Source organism: Cricetulus griseus, assembly GCF_003668045.3.
Source record: "Cricetulus griseus strain 17A/GY chromosome 1 unlocalized genomic scaffold, alternate assembly CriGri-PICRH-1.0 chr1_1, whole genome shotgun sequence".
NCBI lineage: Eukaryota > Metazoa > Chordata > Mammalia > Rodentia > Cricetidae > Cricetulus > Cricetulus griseus.
The window spans coordinates 173,714,120-173,729,414 of NW_023276807.1; the positions used below are offsets into that span (position 1 = coordinate 173,714,120).

Here is a 15,295-nt window from a genome sequence, read left to right on the forward strand (position 1 = left end):
GTATAACAAGATTCATTGGTGTTTTTTCAGAAAGAGTTTCATAGCCCCCATCAGTGAAATTAGATTAAAATACTAAAACACACACACACACACACACAAATCAGGGTTTTGTTTTCTTTATACCTTTGGGTATTTTTATCCAAAGAGTAATGGAAAAAATTGAAGACATTTAAGAAATACAAAGCAGTATCTATAAACACTAAATAATTACTGTGAGAACTGAGAGAATTGTTGCATTACAGCCTTGTCATCTGTGAACAACAGCTAATAATAACCCTCATTAAACATTCTAATTATCATTCTGATCCTTGGTTTCCTCAATTACAAAGTAAAGATGACTCTAAATTGAAAAAAAAACTTAGAAGAAAAAAATAAGAAGGTATCATTCATCCAGGTAAATAAGATAGAATGTCTTGACAATTCGAACCCAAAAAAAGCCTGATTGTGTATGAATCCTTTTTCAATGACCCTAAAAAAGTTTCCTGCTCCCTAAAACAGACACTGACATCTCTATTTGTGCTGGAGACAGCCAGCACCCTCCTACATTAACCCTAAATTATAACTATTAAGATTCTATCTAGTGAGCAGAAAAACAATTGAGACAAGCAACATGGGGTGTGCATTGTTAAACAGCTCTGGACAAGGTGTGGTCATTGTCTCAGCTCTAATTCTGAAAGGTGGTCCAAAGATGTCCTTAGGGATCACTCGGGGTGCTGCATCTGCTTCAGGGTGCAGCCTCGCCCTCCTATGTCACTGCCCTCATCTAAGAGTAATCTTCCCACGAGGCTCTGATCCTCTTGGAGTTCAAGGTTCAGGAGCATGACTGACACTGTGTCTCCAGCCCTGAAGCAGGACAGGATAGGTGAGGCAGACACTCCATGAGCTGTTAACATGCCTGACAGAGGATTCAGAATTCTTCCTGCCTTTAGTCACCTAGTAAGTCCAGGTGAGTCAAAGTTTTATAGCAAAAGCAGTGTTTGTGTGTCTGTTAGATTTCATGTGGAAGTTGATCTTATAGCCTTACAAGTCTTTTTGTCCTTTAGAGTGAGAATTGGAAAGTTTTCTACACAAAGCAGATAGGCAGGAGAGATGGCTCATTGGAGAAAGAGCTCACTTCTCTTACAGAGGACCAAAGTCTTATCCCAGTACCCATGTCAGCAGCTCCCAAACACCTCTAACTCCAGCTCCAGGGGATCTGACACCCTGTGCTGGCCTTCTGGGCACCCAGAGAGACATACATGTACACATACAGAAAATAAATATTAACTTTTAAAAACAGGTCATAGAAAATATGTTGCCTTTAATTCCGGCACTCGGGAGGCAGAGGTGGGTGGATCTCTGTGAGTTCATCAAGGTCAGCCTAGTCTACAGAGTGAGTTCCAGGACAGCCAGAGCTGTTACACAGAGAAACCCTATCTTGAAAAAACAAAAGAAAATATGTTAGGCTCAGTAACTATACAGCTTCTGTGACTACTAAATGAATGCCCTGGCTCAAAAGAGACTCACACAGTACATAAAGGAATGGTGTCACCCTTGTCAGCAAGAAATAACTTCTCTGTCTGCTTAGTATACGTGTTTCATAAAGGGGTGCAAATTAAACTGATTTTAAAAAGGCAGGTTGACAAGATAAACGACACACTTTTATCATCTATGTTTAGAAGAGTTACAGAAAATGTGACCGGAGGTGGTCTTCAGGATCTCCCACTTAAATTTCATCTCAGGGTGGGACAAGAGAAGGCAAGGAGGGTTTATGGGAGTGCCAACCTCTAAGGGGAAAAAAAGAAGCTGAGAGAGAGAGAGAGAGAGAGAGAGAGAGAGAGAGAGAGAGAGAGAGAAATTTTGTGGCAGTATTTCTTTTTATGTATGGTCCTAACCTCCTTTCCAGGAATCTATCCTTCATGGATATATACACTTTCTGGGGAAAGTGTACAGGAAATGACCTCTCCCAAGAGACTCAGTGTTATGGTTTAAAAGTGAAAGGTAATTATTACAGGGACATACTTGTGTTTGTTGCTTTTGCCATTGTTGTGATAAAATTACTGGCAGGAAGTAACTCAAGGGAGAAAGAATATGCTCTGGCTTACAGTCCGAAGGTGCACTCCATCATGGCAGAGGAGCCATGGTGGCAAGTGCAGCTCCCGACCAATGCCCACACTTGAGTAGATCCAGAAGTAGAAAGACCAGATCTGGAAGTGGGACTGGTTGGAATCCTCAAGATTTCCTGACCCTCTTAGGCACCAACTTCCTCTAGTTAGCCTCTGCCTACTAAAGATTCCACAACTTCCCAAACTTCTCAAGAGCCTGCTCTCCTGGAGCTTTATGTGGGGGATGGCAAAGATGCTGCTGTATTTGATGGATCCTCTCAGCCTATGCTCCCAGTGCTGCTTTAGTGACTGTACAGCCCCAGTACTGGTTTGTCTGGGGGATTCCTTGCAGGACCTCTGCACTCTGCATTGCTATGTATTCATCATCACTGAATGGCAGGGAAAGAATAGCACTTAATCATTAAAACTCTAATTCCTTCTCTGAATGCATTTTTAATCAAACCTCTCTATTGCTTTAAACCAAAAGACAATTTCTAAAGAAATCTTGGTAAGGAGAAAAAAGAAGATGCATTGTAAAAATAGGCTGTGTAAACCAGGAGCATTCAAGTCCTGTTTATCTCAAGTTAGCCATGCAAACCAGACAGGCACAGAACTGGGTAATGTTCTCACCCAGCCTGTCTACAAAAGATTCCATACTGGTGCCCTTAGCATAATCTTTAAACAGATATTTAAAAACAAAACATCAGCTAGAAAGACCCTGGAGTGATTACCTTACCCGCTGCCCATACTAGAAAGGGGCTTTCCCACCTTTCATGTCTTCAGGACAAATTCTCCAAGTTCCTGTGTTATTGTTTCAATGCTTCACACTGATTATTTCATGGCAATTGTTTTTTGAAGGTGAGATAGTTACTTTTTACTTTGGCAAACCATTTTCCTTGTAGGGCTATAACCCTAGCCACAATGAATCCCAAAGACAGCAGGACAATAATTAATAACTTTATAGAGATATATAACAATAGCATAAAAACATCCTATGGACTTATCAACCAGTTTCCCAAAGATGAAAATGTCTGTTAGGAGGATTACATGTACTGCATTAACCAGCCTTACTGGAGTCTAGAGACCACTGTTAGTCAGGTATTATCATTTATTATATTTTATTATACATATTTTGAGAGGGTCTCACTCTTTAGCCCAGGATAGCCTGGAACTCTGTTTGTAGCTCATGATAACTTCAAATTCACAACATTCTGCATTCCTCGGCCTCTACAGTGCTGGAAATACAGGCAGGTGCCAATTTGCCCAGCTTGTTGGACAGGAACTATTAAATTCATTTCAGAGCTGACAATGGCAACTTAGATGCAGATCTAGAGTCCAAGTCTTCCCCTTACTTTACAATGCCACTCTGAACAGAAAGAAGACTGCGGTCGGCTACTCTCCACCAGTCTTTTGTTAACACAGGATGGCCACATAAAGCCAAGCAGGGCAATTAAAGGCAACTCTCAATGGCTGTTTAGCCAATGCTAATCAGACAAAATGGCTTCAACAATGTGCTAACTGAGCTCAGTAATTAGAAATTTCCAATTCCTCTTCTCTCTGAATCCATTTCTAGCAAAACATTTCTCTCTTGCTTTGGACAAAAAGACATTTTAAAAAATCTTGAGGGAAAATACTAAAATGGCATGTACAAAGCATGAGTAGTTGAGTCCCACCTGTGTTCCCCATGCAGCTGTATGATTTGGGGAGGAGCGGCAAGGGGTGGAGAGGGGCTGAGAGGGGTGGGGAGCAGAGGCTGACACAGCTGCTGCATTGTTCTAACTCCTTTTTGTAATGTTTATTTTTGTATGTATTCAAATATACATAAACAATGTGTATGAAAACCCATATTTTTATCTGTAAACAATAATGGGTCTTTCCCTTATAGTTTTATGATGATTTTTTTTATTTAAATAAAGACGCATACAAAACCTGGAGAAATCAATACCACTATCAATGGATCCCTTTAATGTGGGGGCTGGGATTCCGCTAAGATGGCTGACAAATTCTAATTTAACCATTAGTATCTACAAAAACAAAATAGTCATATCGTGCTCTTTACTAAGTAAACACAGATGATACTCAGTGAAGTTCTTCAGTTCCTTCATCCAGCTCCTGAAGGGCTCTGCTCTGCCCGGTAAGTGTAAGACAACTCTTGGTGGGGAGGCTCAAGCTTGCTCTTCAGGAGGCTGGTATGTTCCTGGGGTCAAGAATTTGCTCCTTGACGTCCATAAGACCCCTTTGAGCTCCTGTTCTGTCACCAGTCCATTGAACTTCCAGATTCCTAAACTGGTCTCTGAAGTGCATGTCTGTAAGCCTGGTACCTGGAGATTAAGACCATCTTGGACCATACAGCATGGACCCTGCATCAAAATGCCAAAAGTAGTGGAGCTTCAGATTCTTTATCCATAAAATGGAGACAACAATGTCACATAAAGCACATAACTGTGTGGTCTAAATCAGACCTCCCACATTTGGGAGAGCAGGCACAAGAGGCAGCACAGTAAGCACATTTTCCTGCCTCAATCCAGTAATCAAATATACCCCAGAAACAAGCCAACCCAATCCAAAGAAGGAAGGAAAGAATAAAACAAAACAGGAAATTTGGAGCAGAAAGTGAAAGCAATCAATTGTTGAATCCTGATTTTCTCTCTTAAATAGTTCTTGCAGGAAGTCAAGTTGAAATGGATGGCAACTGTATCCCAATAATGCTCAGAGTGTACTGGAAAGGGATTAAGGAGAGAAGATATCCCAAACAGGCAAAGCTGCAGTGGGTATCATCTCCTCGTGTATTTGTTAGTTTTTGTTGTTCTAATAAAAACACTATAACCAGCAGCAACTTAAGGAGAGCTTATTGTTCCAAAGTGGGGTCCATAGTGACAGGGGAGGCATGACACCAGGTGGATGTATGAGGACCTAACAGACACTAGGCAACTGGGGAAGAGGTCAGAGGAAAGAGATAAAATTCCCACAAAAGCAGCTGAACCATCAAGAGATAATATCCCGGCTCTGCAGCTGGGATGCTTCCTTCTGGCCTTTGCTATCTCCTTGGACCAAAGGCCATCTAGGTTGAGGAGATGAAATAATAAGAGAGGTGGGGGAAGATAAGAAAGAGTGGGGATCAAAAAAAGGAGAGAGAGAGAAACAGAGAGACAGAGAGACAGAGAGACAGAGAGACAGAGAGACAGAGAGACAGAGAGACAGAGAGAGAAAGCAGTACTATAAAAGATCAGCCCGGAGTCCACTTGATGGTCTACAGCTCTGAGACACGACCTTTCCCAGCATAGTACTCTCTGCTTCAACAGACATCCATTTCTGAGTCTTACTTCATTCCTGGGCATTTGCTGGATTCTGAGAATAGGGACTCCTGGGTAGCAAACATATGACCTTAATCCTTCCTTCCCTTTCCCCAAAAACAGCTGGTGCAGAAAGCTGAGAGATCACACCTTCAACTGTTCACAGAGAACAGGGAGTAAGCAGAAGAGTGGCAAAGCTGTAAACTCTCAAAGCCTACTCCCAGTGACACGCTTCCTCTAGCAAGGCTATCCCAAACAGCATCACCAACTGCAGATGAGTTGTCCAAATGCACGGGCTTATGAAGCACGTTTCTTATTTAAATCACCACACTCTGGTAGCAGAAGTAGCATCTGAGCTGAAAATATATAAGGAAGTCCTGGCTTTTGGTTAAGGGTCTAGGAAGCATGGACTGAATAAGAGAAGAGTATTTTGAATAGGGGCATGTGAGTGAATATGTAGATACCATGTTAGAGTGAAGGCTTCTGAGTCTCATTCATACTTCCAGAAGCACCTGCTGAGTACAGACATAACTGCCAATTCACACTATCCAGCCTTCCTCACTAGCTAGCTGTACCACAAAATGCATCTGGCTAACAGTGGTGGAAATAGGCCCAAGAATATCCAAGTGGCCTACTTGAATAGCTTATGATATGCTCTCATGTCTGAATCCCAGAGTCTTGTGACATATACACAAGGCAGAGAACCTCAGAACTGCTGCCCAAGTCCAGTGCCTGTGACCAATAAACACTTAGAAAGAATTGAGTGGGCAGGGTCTCAGACTGAAGTGCTTGTAGCCACATTAGAATAACAGTAGCCTGGCATCTACAGGGATGCTGGGAATCTAAACTCTGACCCTCACATTTGCGCATGAAAAAGATAGGGGACAAACACCAATGACTCATTACTTACAAATGAAACCTTGGGTTACAGCACACTCCCCAATCCCACACACACACCCAAGGCCTGCCAAGAGGATGGCTTGAGGGTGACCAAAATCAGCTGATAAAGAAAGGCTTTTATTAGGGGTGAGAAAATGCTTGCACACAGAGAAAGGACCTTTTGCAAAGCAAGGGGTGGATTTGAGAGTCTGAAAATCCAGTCTCTCCTCAAAGGCTAGGGGTATTATGGAACTGGAGAGGTCTCTCTCTTCTATTTTAGTGTTGGTCAGTTTGAACAAAGACAGGGTGCTTTTCTGTGTCTTGTAAGAGTGGGCACGGTGTAACAGAACAACCCCGGGGGAACCTTCTTGAAACATGTCACAAAGTAATTTTAGGTGTGATGAGCACGTTTATTTTGACTGGTATGGTGATATATTGTTTATGATCTAATAAAGCTTGCCCAGGGATCAGAAAGCAAAACAGTCAAGCCACGAAAGAACTCTTACCTCTATCCAGGCTGGGGAAATCCCATCCTCAATGTAGCTGGAGGTTGATTCCAAGTTCTGAGACCCTGCTCCTGTCTTATATATCTTTCTAGTGCTGGGATTAAAGGCATATACCATTACCATCCAGCTTCTATGGCTAGATAGTGTGGCTGCTGGGATTAAAGGTGCGTGCCACCAGTGCCTGATCTCTATGGCTAACTAGTGTGGCTAGCTTTACATTCTGATCTCCAGGCAAGCTTTATTAGATCATAAACAATATTTTATCACCACAGTATTTGAAGCAGTATTTACAGATATGCATGCATGTTCATCAAAATGCATCTAACAACACTAAAGGCAGGTTGTATGTCAGTGTCTTAGAGTTGGTTTTAAAAATCACCATTGGTGGTGTACTTTGGAACACAAATGAGTCACCATATCCTGCTTACCTTTCCAATACCCTTCGGGCTCTATTCCCTTAAGGGACTCAAGCTTTCCTGGGGTCAGCTCCTATCTCGACAGCCAGTGAGATTTCTAAAATAAACTGTGATAATGGCACTCCTATAACATCCTTTCCTCTTGTATCAGTCAAGTTTCAGCTGGAGAAACAAAACCACAGAGGTGAGCACTTCTTATATGGCTCAGACATTACACAACTTCGAGAACTGTTAAGTATCTTCCGAAGTGCTGCTGCTGTGACTACTGCCTGCCTTCTGGTGATGGAGTCTGAAACAGAGCAGGTGCGGGAAACTTCCGGAAGACAACTGTAATGTTCCAATAGCCAGCCAGAACCCACAAATAGAAGGAGGAACTGAAACATTCACAAGTTCCTGTGTTTCATTTTGATGGTATGGGCAGGGGCTAGCTGGGCTTAGTCAATGTCATGGAACAATTCAAGACTCAGGAAGAAACAGTTGCAGGCTCACCCACTGACTCACATTAAGATTCAATAACATCTTTCATATCACTCATAAGAAATCTCTCACAACCAACCCTAAGCAAAAAGTGAATTCTGGGAAACAGTTCAGGCCAGCCAAATGGACGCATTAAAAGTCATTCTACCATTTCATCCTAAATGGTTTATTACCCTCACTTCATTGAAATTTGCCAGATTCTGTGACCTAACATCTAAGAGATCTTTTGACATTATCTCCCAGCCTCCTTAGAGTATAGTGGATTTGTTTAGCACAAGTGTTCTAACTTCTAGAACTTTCTACATTGAATCCCCTTAGGCTGGAATACTGCTCCCTTCTCATCTTCCCCCTTAACTTGAGATTTGCTTACATGTATGTATTCAGCCTTTTTGGATCTTCTCTAGTGCAAACTTTTTTACTGTTGACAATATAGAGCCCCCACTAAGTTCTCAGCTGAGCAAATACATGTTAATGGAAATTAATATTGATTACATGTTAATGAAAATTAATATTGGTTACAATGTTTGAGCATCAAAGGAGAACAGCAATCAGAGTCAATTAAACTAATCTGGGTTTGGTGGGTAACCACAAATTCACAGCCTGCTTGTTCTTTGTGTCAAGTTTGGGGTCAGCCTGAGCTACACAGAACATTTGCAGACAGCTTGTGCTACAAAGTGAGATGCTTTTTTCTTTTTTAAAATTGAAAAACTGACTCAGTAGGTAAAGTGTTTGCAATGTAAGCCTGAACACCTGAGTTCAAATCCTGGAACTCACATAAAAGTGGGAGGAGAAAACCAACTCCACAAAGTTGTCTTCTGACTACCACTGTGGCACATGCACCCAAAGACATGCCCACAACCCACACACATACAGATTTTAAAAACCAAGGACAAGGGGCTGGAGAGATGGCTCAGCAGTTAAGAGACTAGTTGGTCTTGCAGAGGACCTGGGTTTGGTCCTAAGCACCCACATGATGATTCAAATCCATCCATAACTGAAGTTCCTGGAGATCTGATGCCTGTGCACCAGGCTCAATGCCTTGTCTTGGCCTCCCTGTGCACCAGGCTCAATGCCTTGTCTTGGCCTCCCTGTGCACCAGGCTCACACATGATGTACATACATATAAATATACATGCACGGAAAACATTCATACATGATATTTTTAAAATCTAAAAAATTTAAAACAAGAAGTTTTAAGTGAAATGTGGGAATACACTCATTTCTAGGAAAGGCGTATAACCATTTATCCTCTCCTTTACTCCATTTCATTGTGTGAGCCACAGAGAAAGCAGAGCCAAAGAAAAGGCAGTTTGTTTGGGGATGACTCATGGGATAGGGATAAAAGCCATGAAGGCAGAACAGGGACAGAAAACTTAAAGGTGTCCCTGAGCCAGGGGAATGCTGTGGCACCTGAAGGAAGCTCCATGTCACTTCCGACCTGACGGTCTGCATTGATATAAAGCACTTACTCTGAAGTAAAAGCCCTGCCTACCAAATGCTTCTCTGACTGGTTGTCACCTCTGTGAAACTTGCTCCTCTGGCTTCAGAAGAGCAAGGCAGCAAAGTAGAGGGCCCACTGACTCTTAAGAGTGGGAAGCTGGAAGAACATTGCCACAGCCACAAAGGTAGAGTGGGGGTGTCTTTTCAAAAGGTATATCTTTATGTCCATTCTTCAGAGCACAAATACACCCAGAATAATAAATACCAAACCAGTTTCACTTCCTTCTTCCAAGAAATGAAAACTTTGGAGTTCTGGGAAATTCCATTAATGACACCTAAATAGGTGAATAGGTCATCACTGGCTGACAACTGTCCTCAAAGGATGCTGACTGATTACACACCTTCCTACTTGTATATTTCCTTCCTATGTGCTGTACAAAAATGGTGACCCTGGAGTTATAACATGTAGCAACACAGCCTTGCTTGGAGGAGCTACTCTCTAAATATCTGAAAAGGACAGGAGTGAATGAAATAGCACCAAAGTTATTTGATTCAAAGCATTAGGAAAATATAAATCAAATGGTTGATGAACTCAGGTTATTTTGTCCCCCAGAACACATAAGGCAATGTCTAGAGACAAATCTGGTTGTCACTAGTTGCCACTGATACTTGTTATCTCCCAGGAGACACCAAGTTGCTTTAAAATACAAAGCACTGGGCAGCCTCTTCCCTAATAAGATCTGCCCTACTACAAATACCAATTGTGTTAAAGACATCTGGGTATTGATTTTAAACATATGGACATACACATTATTTATACATTTATGACAATTAAAAGCCAATGTTTACATGCCAGCAATACAAAGTGTTGCATTAGTACCACCGAACCCAAAGGAATTGGTGAGTCCAATACATCGCCCCTCAGTTTTCCATTCCTGTGCCTCCAGTGGAACATAATTGAGATCAAATTCTGGCTCTGTGCAATTCAGGTTTAGAGTTGGTGGTAGTTTTTGATGGTAACAAGCCAGGGCAGTAAAAGCTGCCTCAACAGCCCCTGCAGCCCCCAGCAGATGCCCGGTGGCTCCCTTTGTGGAGGATATGGCAAGGGTGCCAGCATGGTCCCTAAAGAGCCTCTTGATGGCTCTGTTTTCAGCAGCATCACCCAGTGGCGTGGAGGTGGCATGTGCATTGACATAGGATATCTGTTCAGGCAACACACCTGCATCTTTTACAGCAGCAGCCATGCATCTGGTAAGAGAAGAAAATTATCAAAGGAATTTAGCAGCAGATTGTTCATTCAAGTAACTTGTGTGAAAGAAATAAAGGTTTCCAAGTACACTGGGTGAGCTCCATCCAGAGTGTCATGGCAGAGATCCTGTGATTCTCAAAGTCAAAATTGGCTAGTATTTGTCCTGTATAGGAAATATCGATAACTCCTGGGAGATTTAACTAGATAAAACATAATATGGTCTAAGCTAAGCAAATAATATTATCTAGGACTTTTTTCAAAGTATGGTCTTTAGACAGAGCTGTTAGAAATGCAGACTCTTGAGTGTCAACCTAGATCCACAGTCAGAATCAGCCATCAGCAAGACCCCTGGGTGCCTGGCTGAGAAATGTTGCTTTGAAAGGGACAGAAGCCAACCAGACACATCTGGCAAGACTTGTCTTTATTCTCCAGGTCTGAAAAGGGTTCAAAGGGAGTCTGGGGAAGGGAACACTCATGATTACCAAGCAGAAAGGACACAGCAAGTCAACAAAGACACAGCTCTACTAGCTTTAACTGAAGTCCATTCGATTTTTGTTTAAAGGTCTTCAAAAGTTTTCCAACAGTTCAAGCAAAGAACTTTTAAAACTACTTTTAGTTTAAGATAGAAAAATATATACTATACACCAAGACTGGCTAACGTTTTTTGAATTTGAAGTTCCAATAATGTCTTACAGGAGAAAATATATTGAACAGAGCCATTCTTTACCTGAAGGCACCGTCTCCTTCAGAATCAGGGGCAGTTATGTGACCAGCGTCACCGGAGAGTCCATAGCCCAGGACTTCTGCATACATCCGGGCTCCTCTCTGAACAGCATGCTCACGTTCTTCCAACACCAGCACAGCAGCACCCTCGCCCATGACAAACCCATCTCGCTCTGGATGGAATGGTCGACAGGCCAGCTTGGGATCCGGGTTTGTGCTCAGAGCCCGGGCTCTGGAAAACCCAGCAAGAGATAATGGACTAATGCAAGAATCTGTGCCCCCAGCCACCATCACATCTGCATCACCATGGGCTATAAATCTAAAGGAGTCTCCCACAGCATGTGCTCCTGTTGTGCAGGCGGTGGACACTGTGTGATTGGGGCCCTTGAGTTTATAGCGAATGCTGACCTGGCCTGCAGCCATATTTATCAGAATCTTAGGGACAAAGAATGGGCTGACTTTATTATAGCCTTTGGTCTGAAACATCAAAGCAGTTTCAGAAACAACTTCAAGAGGAACCATACCCATGCCAATGGCCACACCAGTGGCCACCTGATCAGCTTCTGACTTCGGATGCCAGCCAGAGTCCTTTAGGGCCAACCCTGCTGCCGCGATGGCCAGGATGGTGGGAGATGACATGGCCCTGATGTCTGATTTGGACACAAAGTTTTGTTCATTGAATTGACCTTCACCAGTACCTCTTGGCACATAAGCAGCTACACTGCAAGGAATACTCTTGTACTCATCACCAACTACAGAAACAATTCCACTTTCTCCTAGGAGAAGCCGATCCCAAACAAGTTGAGTCCCAACACCAAGTGGTGTCACTAGTCCGATGCCTGTGATGACAACTCGCCTACGCAACATGGCTGCTGGCATAGTTCCAGAAAACTTGCGTTTGCTTAATAAGCAACAGCATGACGCTGGATATGGATGAAAGCTTGTGGCTTTTAGAAAATTTTGTAAGTAGTTTGACAACATGGTTGAAATTCAGAAGAGCAGAAACACATTCCTGGAACAGACCACAAGAGACAGCAAGTGCCTTTTAAACAACGGAAAGACCTAACAAATACCTAGGTGTGCTTAAATGACACCCTCGTTTGGGCATAACTTGTTTTTAAGCTATGAGGGAACTCGGACAGCCAAATGATAGCTACCTCACTAGTTTTCAACAAAATTGGACAAGGAAAGTCTCGAGGCCACCCCGACCCTGATCCGATTACATGTGACATCCTTCTTCAGGTTCACCGAGGATTGCTGTACGGTGTGAACTGAGTATGTGGCATTTCCATGGTCAAAGCACGTTCCATGAAGTGCCCTTTTATCTACTTCCCTGTGGGGCAGCGAACCTTTCCGGAGGCCCCGCCACAGCCCGGCGCAGCGGTGACAGGCAGGCGGGCCAGCCGGGTGTTACTCCCTGAAGTCAGCATTAGGAGCTCTCAGGGTTACACGCCACGCCCTCCACCCTCACCCTGAAACCCGGGTGTTTGCCGCCACCAGAAAGGACCTCGGCCACTACCTGAGACGAGACTTTGTGGTCGTTCACCTTGTGCGCATGCGCGCACTCTCCTTCCCACAGCGCAGCGTTTCCGCCCGGAGACCGGCGCTTTGTGTCACAGGTCAGAGGAGCCGGGCAAGACTTCCGCCAGGGTCAGCAGCAGTGAGTCCGCCGCTCTGCCTCACAACCCTGTCTTACTTGTTTAGCGATCCTCACCTTAGCACACAGTGATAATGCACAGATATTTCGGTGTCGCCAGAGAAGGGACGCAGTCACTACCTCAGGAAATTGCGGGGAGGACAAAAAGCTGCAGCCTCCTTGGTATGTGTGGGGAAAGTATTGACTAGAATTCTTCAGAATGCCACACAACATGAAACCGAGGTCATTTGGACATCATCCAAATGCCACGCAGCCACCGAAACAATGCTACGGGTGAATATTTCCGTGTGCAAAGACGTTGAGAGTATTTGTTAGGCGCTGTAAAACAATATAGTGCTTTCAAACGTCAAAGTCTGCAAAGAAATCGGGCATGATGGTACATGCCTGCAATTTCAGCACTTGGGAGACAAGAGGATCAGGAACTCAATCCTCAGCTGTGTGCCAAGTTTAAAGCCAGCCTGGAATACCTACCTGAAGACGCTGCCCTTAAAAAATAAAACAAAACCTGAAGTCTGTAGTGATGTGCCGTGGTTGTGGTGTCTCTTCTCCATTTTTTTCCTTACCCCTATTTACCATAGTAATCAAACTATAGTAAAATGATGCTTCTTTGAAATTAAACTTTAATTGTTGACTTATGGCAGGAAGCGAATGGAATATGCCCAACATCTGAAGTGGAAACAAGAATTAAAAACACGTTTATTTCTGAGCTTATGAAAAGTTTTAGTTACTTAAGCTGACTGTGAATCTGTAATGGGAAAGTATGAAACACAGCAACACAGCAAGGCATTGTTCATTAACCATCTGTTGAAATCTGTCCCAGGTGTGAGCTTTGTTTTTCCTTCTTCAGATAAATGGTCGACTATGCCATCTGCACCTGAATCTTGCAGTTATGTTTATGTTTCCTTGTGGGAAATACCTCTTGTGGCCACTGTTGCCAAGTATACTACTATTTCTTCTTTTCCAACTGTAGAAAAGAATTTGGGTCAAATTCAGCTTTTCCTTTATTCGTCCTGGATATGATTTGTTTGGAAGTCTACTTTGTCTATAATGTTTAGGGAAGCCAAGTTTGTCCTTAATCCCAGGATTCTCCACTGGCTTAATATTATCTCCCTGACTGAAAATAATGTTACTCCCGTCTATACCTTTTGGCAATTTATATGTAATATTGCCCCAATTGCAGGCAGCCTCAAGTCTCAGAAGGTGCTGGGGTATATAGACTGTGGAAAGCCAACTGAAAAAGGAACTCTGTCTATGCAGCCATGGTGAAGTCATGTCACCACCCATGCTGCAGTGAAACTTTCTGGTGGTGCAGATGTTTTGAGGTCTCCCAAACTCCTGTAAGCAACTCCCCACCCATGCTCTGTAGGTAAGCTGAACAAACTTAAAGGTAGTCCAAGATGCAATTTGAGATTCTTGCTTTGACCTTATAGTCCATGCCCTTTAAGGAGATATTTGTTTGCATCTTCTCAGGGAAAGAAGTCTCAAAGCAATACACACACGCATAAAATGATATAACAAGACTGTAACTTCTCTCTCTCTCTCTCTCTCTCTCTCTCTCTCTCTCTCTCTTTGATTATTTTACTTCCATCTGGAAAGAGGTAAAAATTTTATAAAGTCCTAACAGCCACATGTGAGTTAGTACCATATTTCTTGCTAAAATATCATGGTATATCGAACAAAAATATTCAAATTGGTTCTGCTTATTGTAGCCTTGTTTTAAAATGTCTCTTGCTTAAAGCTTTATTTCCAGATACAGTTCCCAATCAAATAAACGTTCTATCCAACAAGTTGAACTTCTCACTGTTTGTAATATTATTGTAACACAAAGGAGATAATGAAGTCAGTGCTAACTCATAAAGTCAGGAAATGCTTAAAAGTAGTGGGCCTTGATTTCAATCTACAAAATGAATGAATTCATGGCTAGTAAACTGGGTGGGAACAGGCATACTAGTAGGCACCAGATCCATTTGGCCACTGTCAAATTTGAGAAGTTAGGCTCAGTAGAGATTTATTACCTGAATTCCATTTCCAGAACTCTTGTTTGTTTTGTTTTGTGGTTTTGGAGACACACAAGATAGCCCTGGCTATCTTGGAATTTATTCTGTAGACCAGGCTGGCCTTGAATTTACAGAGATTCACCTGCCTTTCAAGTGCTGGGATTAAAGGTGTGTGCCACTATGGCTCAGCTGTTAAAGGCTAGCTCACAACCCTTTCCAGAACTCTTACAGTGAAAGGAAAGAGTCAGCTCCCAGACATTGTCCTTTGATCTCCAAATGCCATGGGCAGGGCATGTGTATGTATGTACTACACACACAGACACACATTCACACACACACACACACACACACACACACACACACACACACACACACTAAAAAATAAATAGTATTCTAAAATAAAAATTTGAGGGGCAGGAGAAATGGCTCAGAGCAAAGGTCTTACAGTTCCAGAGGGTCAGTGTCTCTAATTGTGGGGACACCATGGCAGCAGGCGGCAAGCATGGTGGGTGGAGCAAGAAGCTGAAAGCTCATGTCCTTTAACATGAGCATGAAGCTGAGAAAGCAAACTGAA

General features: G+C 42.9%; 1 protein-coding gene and 1 long non-coding RNA gene across 4 annotated transcripts; both read right to left on the bottom strand.

Moving 5' to 3' along the window:
- Positions 1-3,963: 3,963 nt before the first annotated feature.
- LOC113832569 lies at positions 3,964-8,455 on the bottom strand. The gene is made up of 2 exons (XR_003479869.2): positions 7,191-8,455; positions 3,964-4,444 (listed from the first exon to the last, which is right to left on the bottom strand). It is a non-coding gene; the product is annotated as an uncharacterized LOC113832569 (long non-coding RNA).
- Positions 8,456-9,895: 1,440 nt separating this feature from the next.
- Positions 9,896-12,698, bottom strand: Oxsm (3-oxoacyl-ACP synthase, mitochondrial). 3 transcript variants are annotated; one of them, XM_027389378.2, is made up of 3 exons: positions 12,587-12,698; positions 11,072-12,079; positions 9,896-10,343 (listed from the first exon to the last, which is right to left on the bottom strand). In XM_027389378.2, the coding sequence occupies exons 2-3, from the start codon at positions 12,046-12,048 to the stop codon at positions 9,941-9,943; spliced, it is 1,380 nt and encodes a 459-aa protein (XP_027245179.1). In that variant the 5' UTR covers positions 12,049-12,079; positions 12,587-12,698; the 3' UTR covers positions 9,896-9,940. The 3 variants fall into 3 exon arrangements, with proteins under 3 accessions (XP_027245179.1, XP_027245180.1, XP_035308636.1); XM_027389379.2 differs by lacking the exon at positions 12,587-12,698 and adding an exon at positions 12,225-12,575; XM_035452745.1 differs by lacking the exon at positions 12,587-12,698 and having other exon boundaries at positions 11,072-12,575.
- Between the last annotated feature and the right edge of the window lie 2,597 nt (positions 12,699-15,295).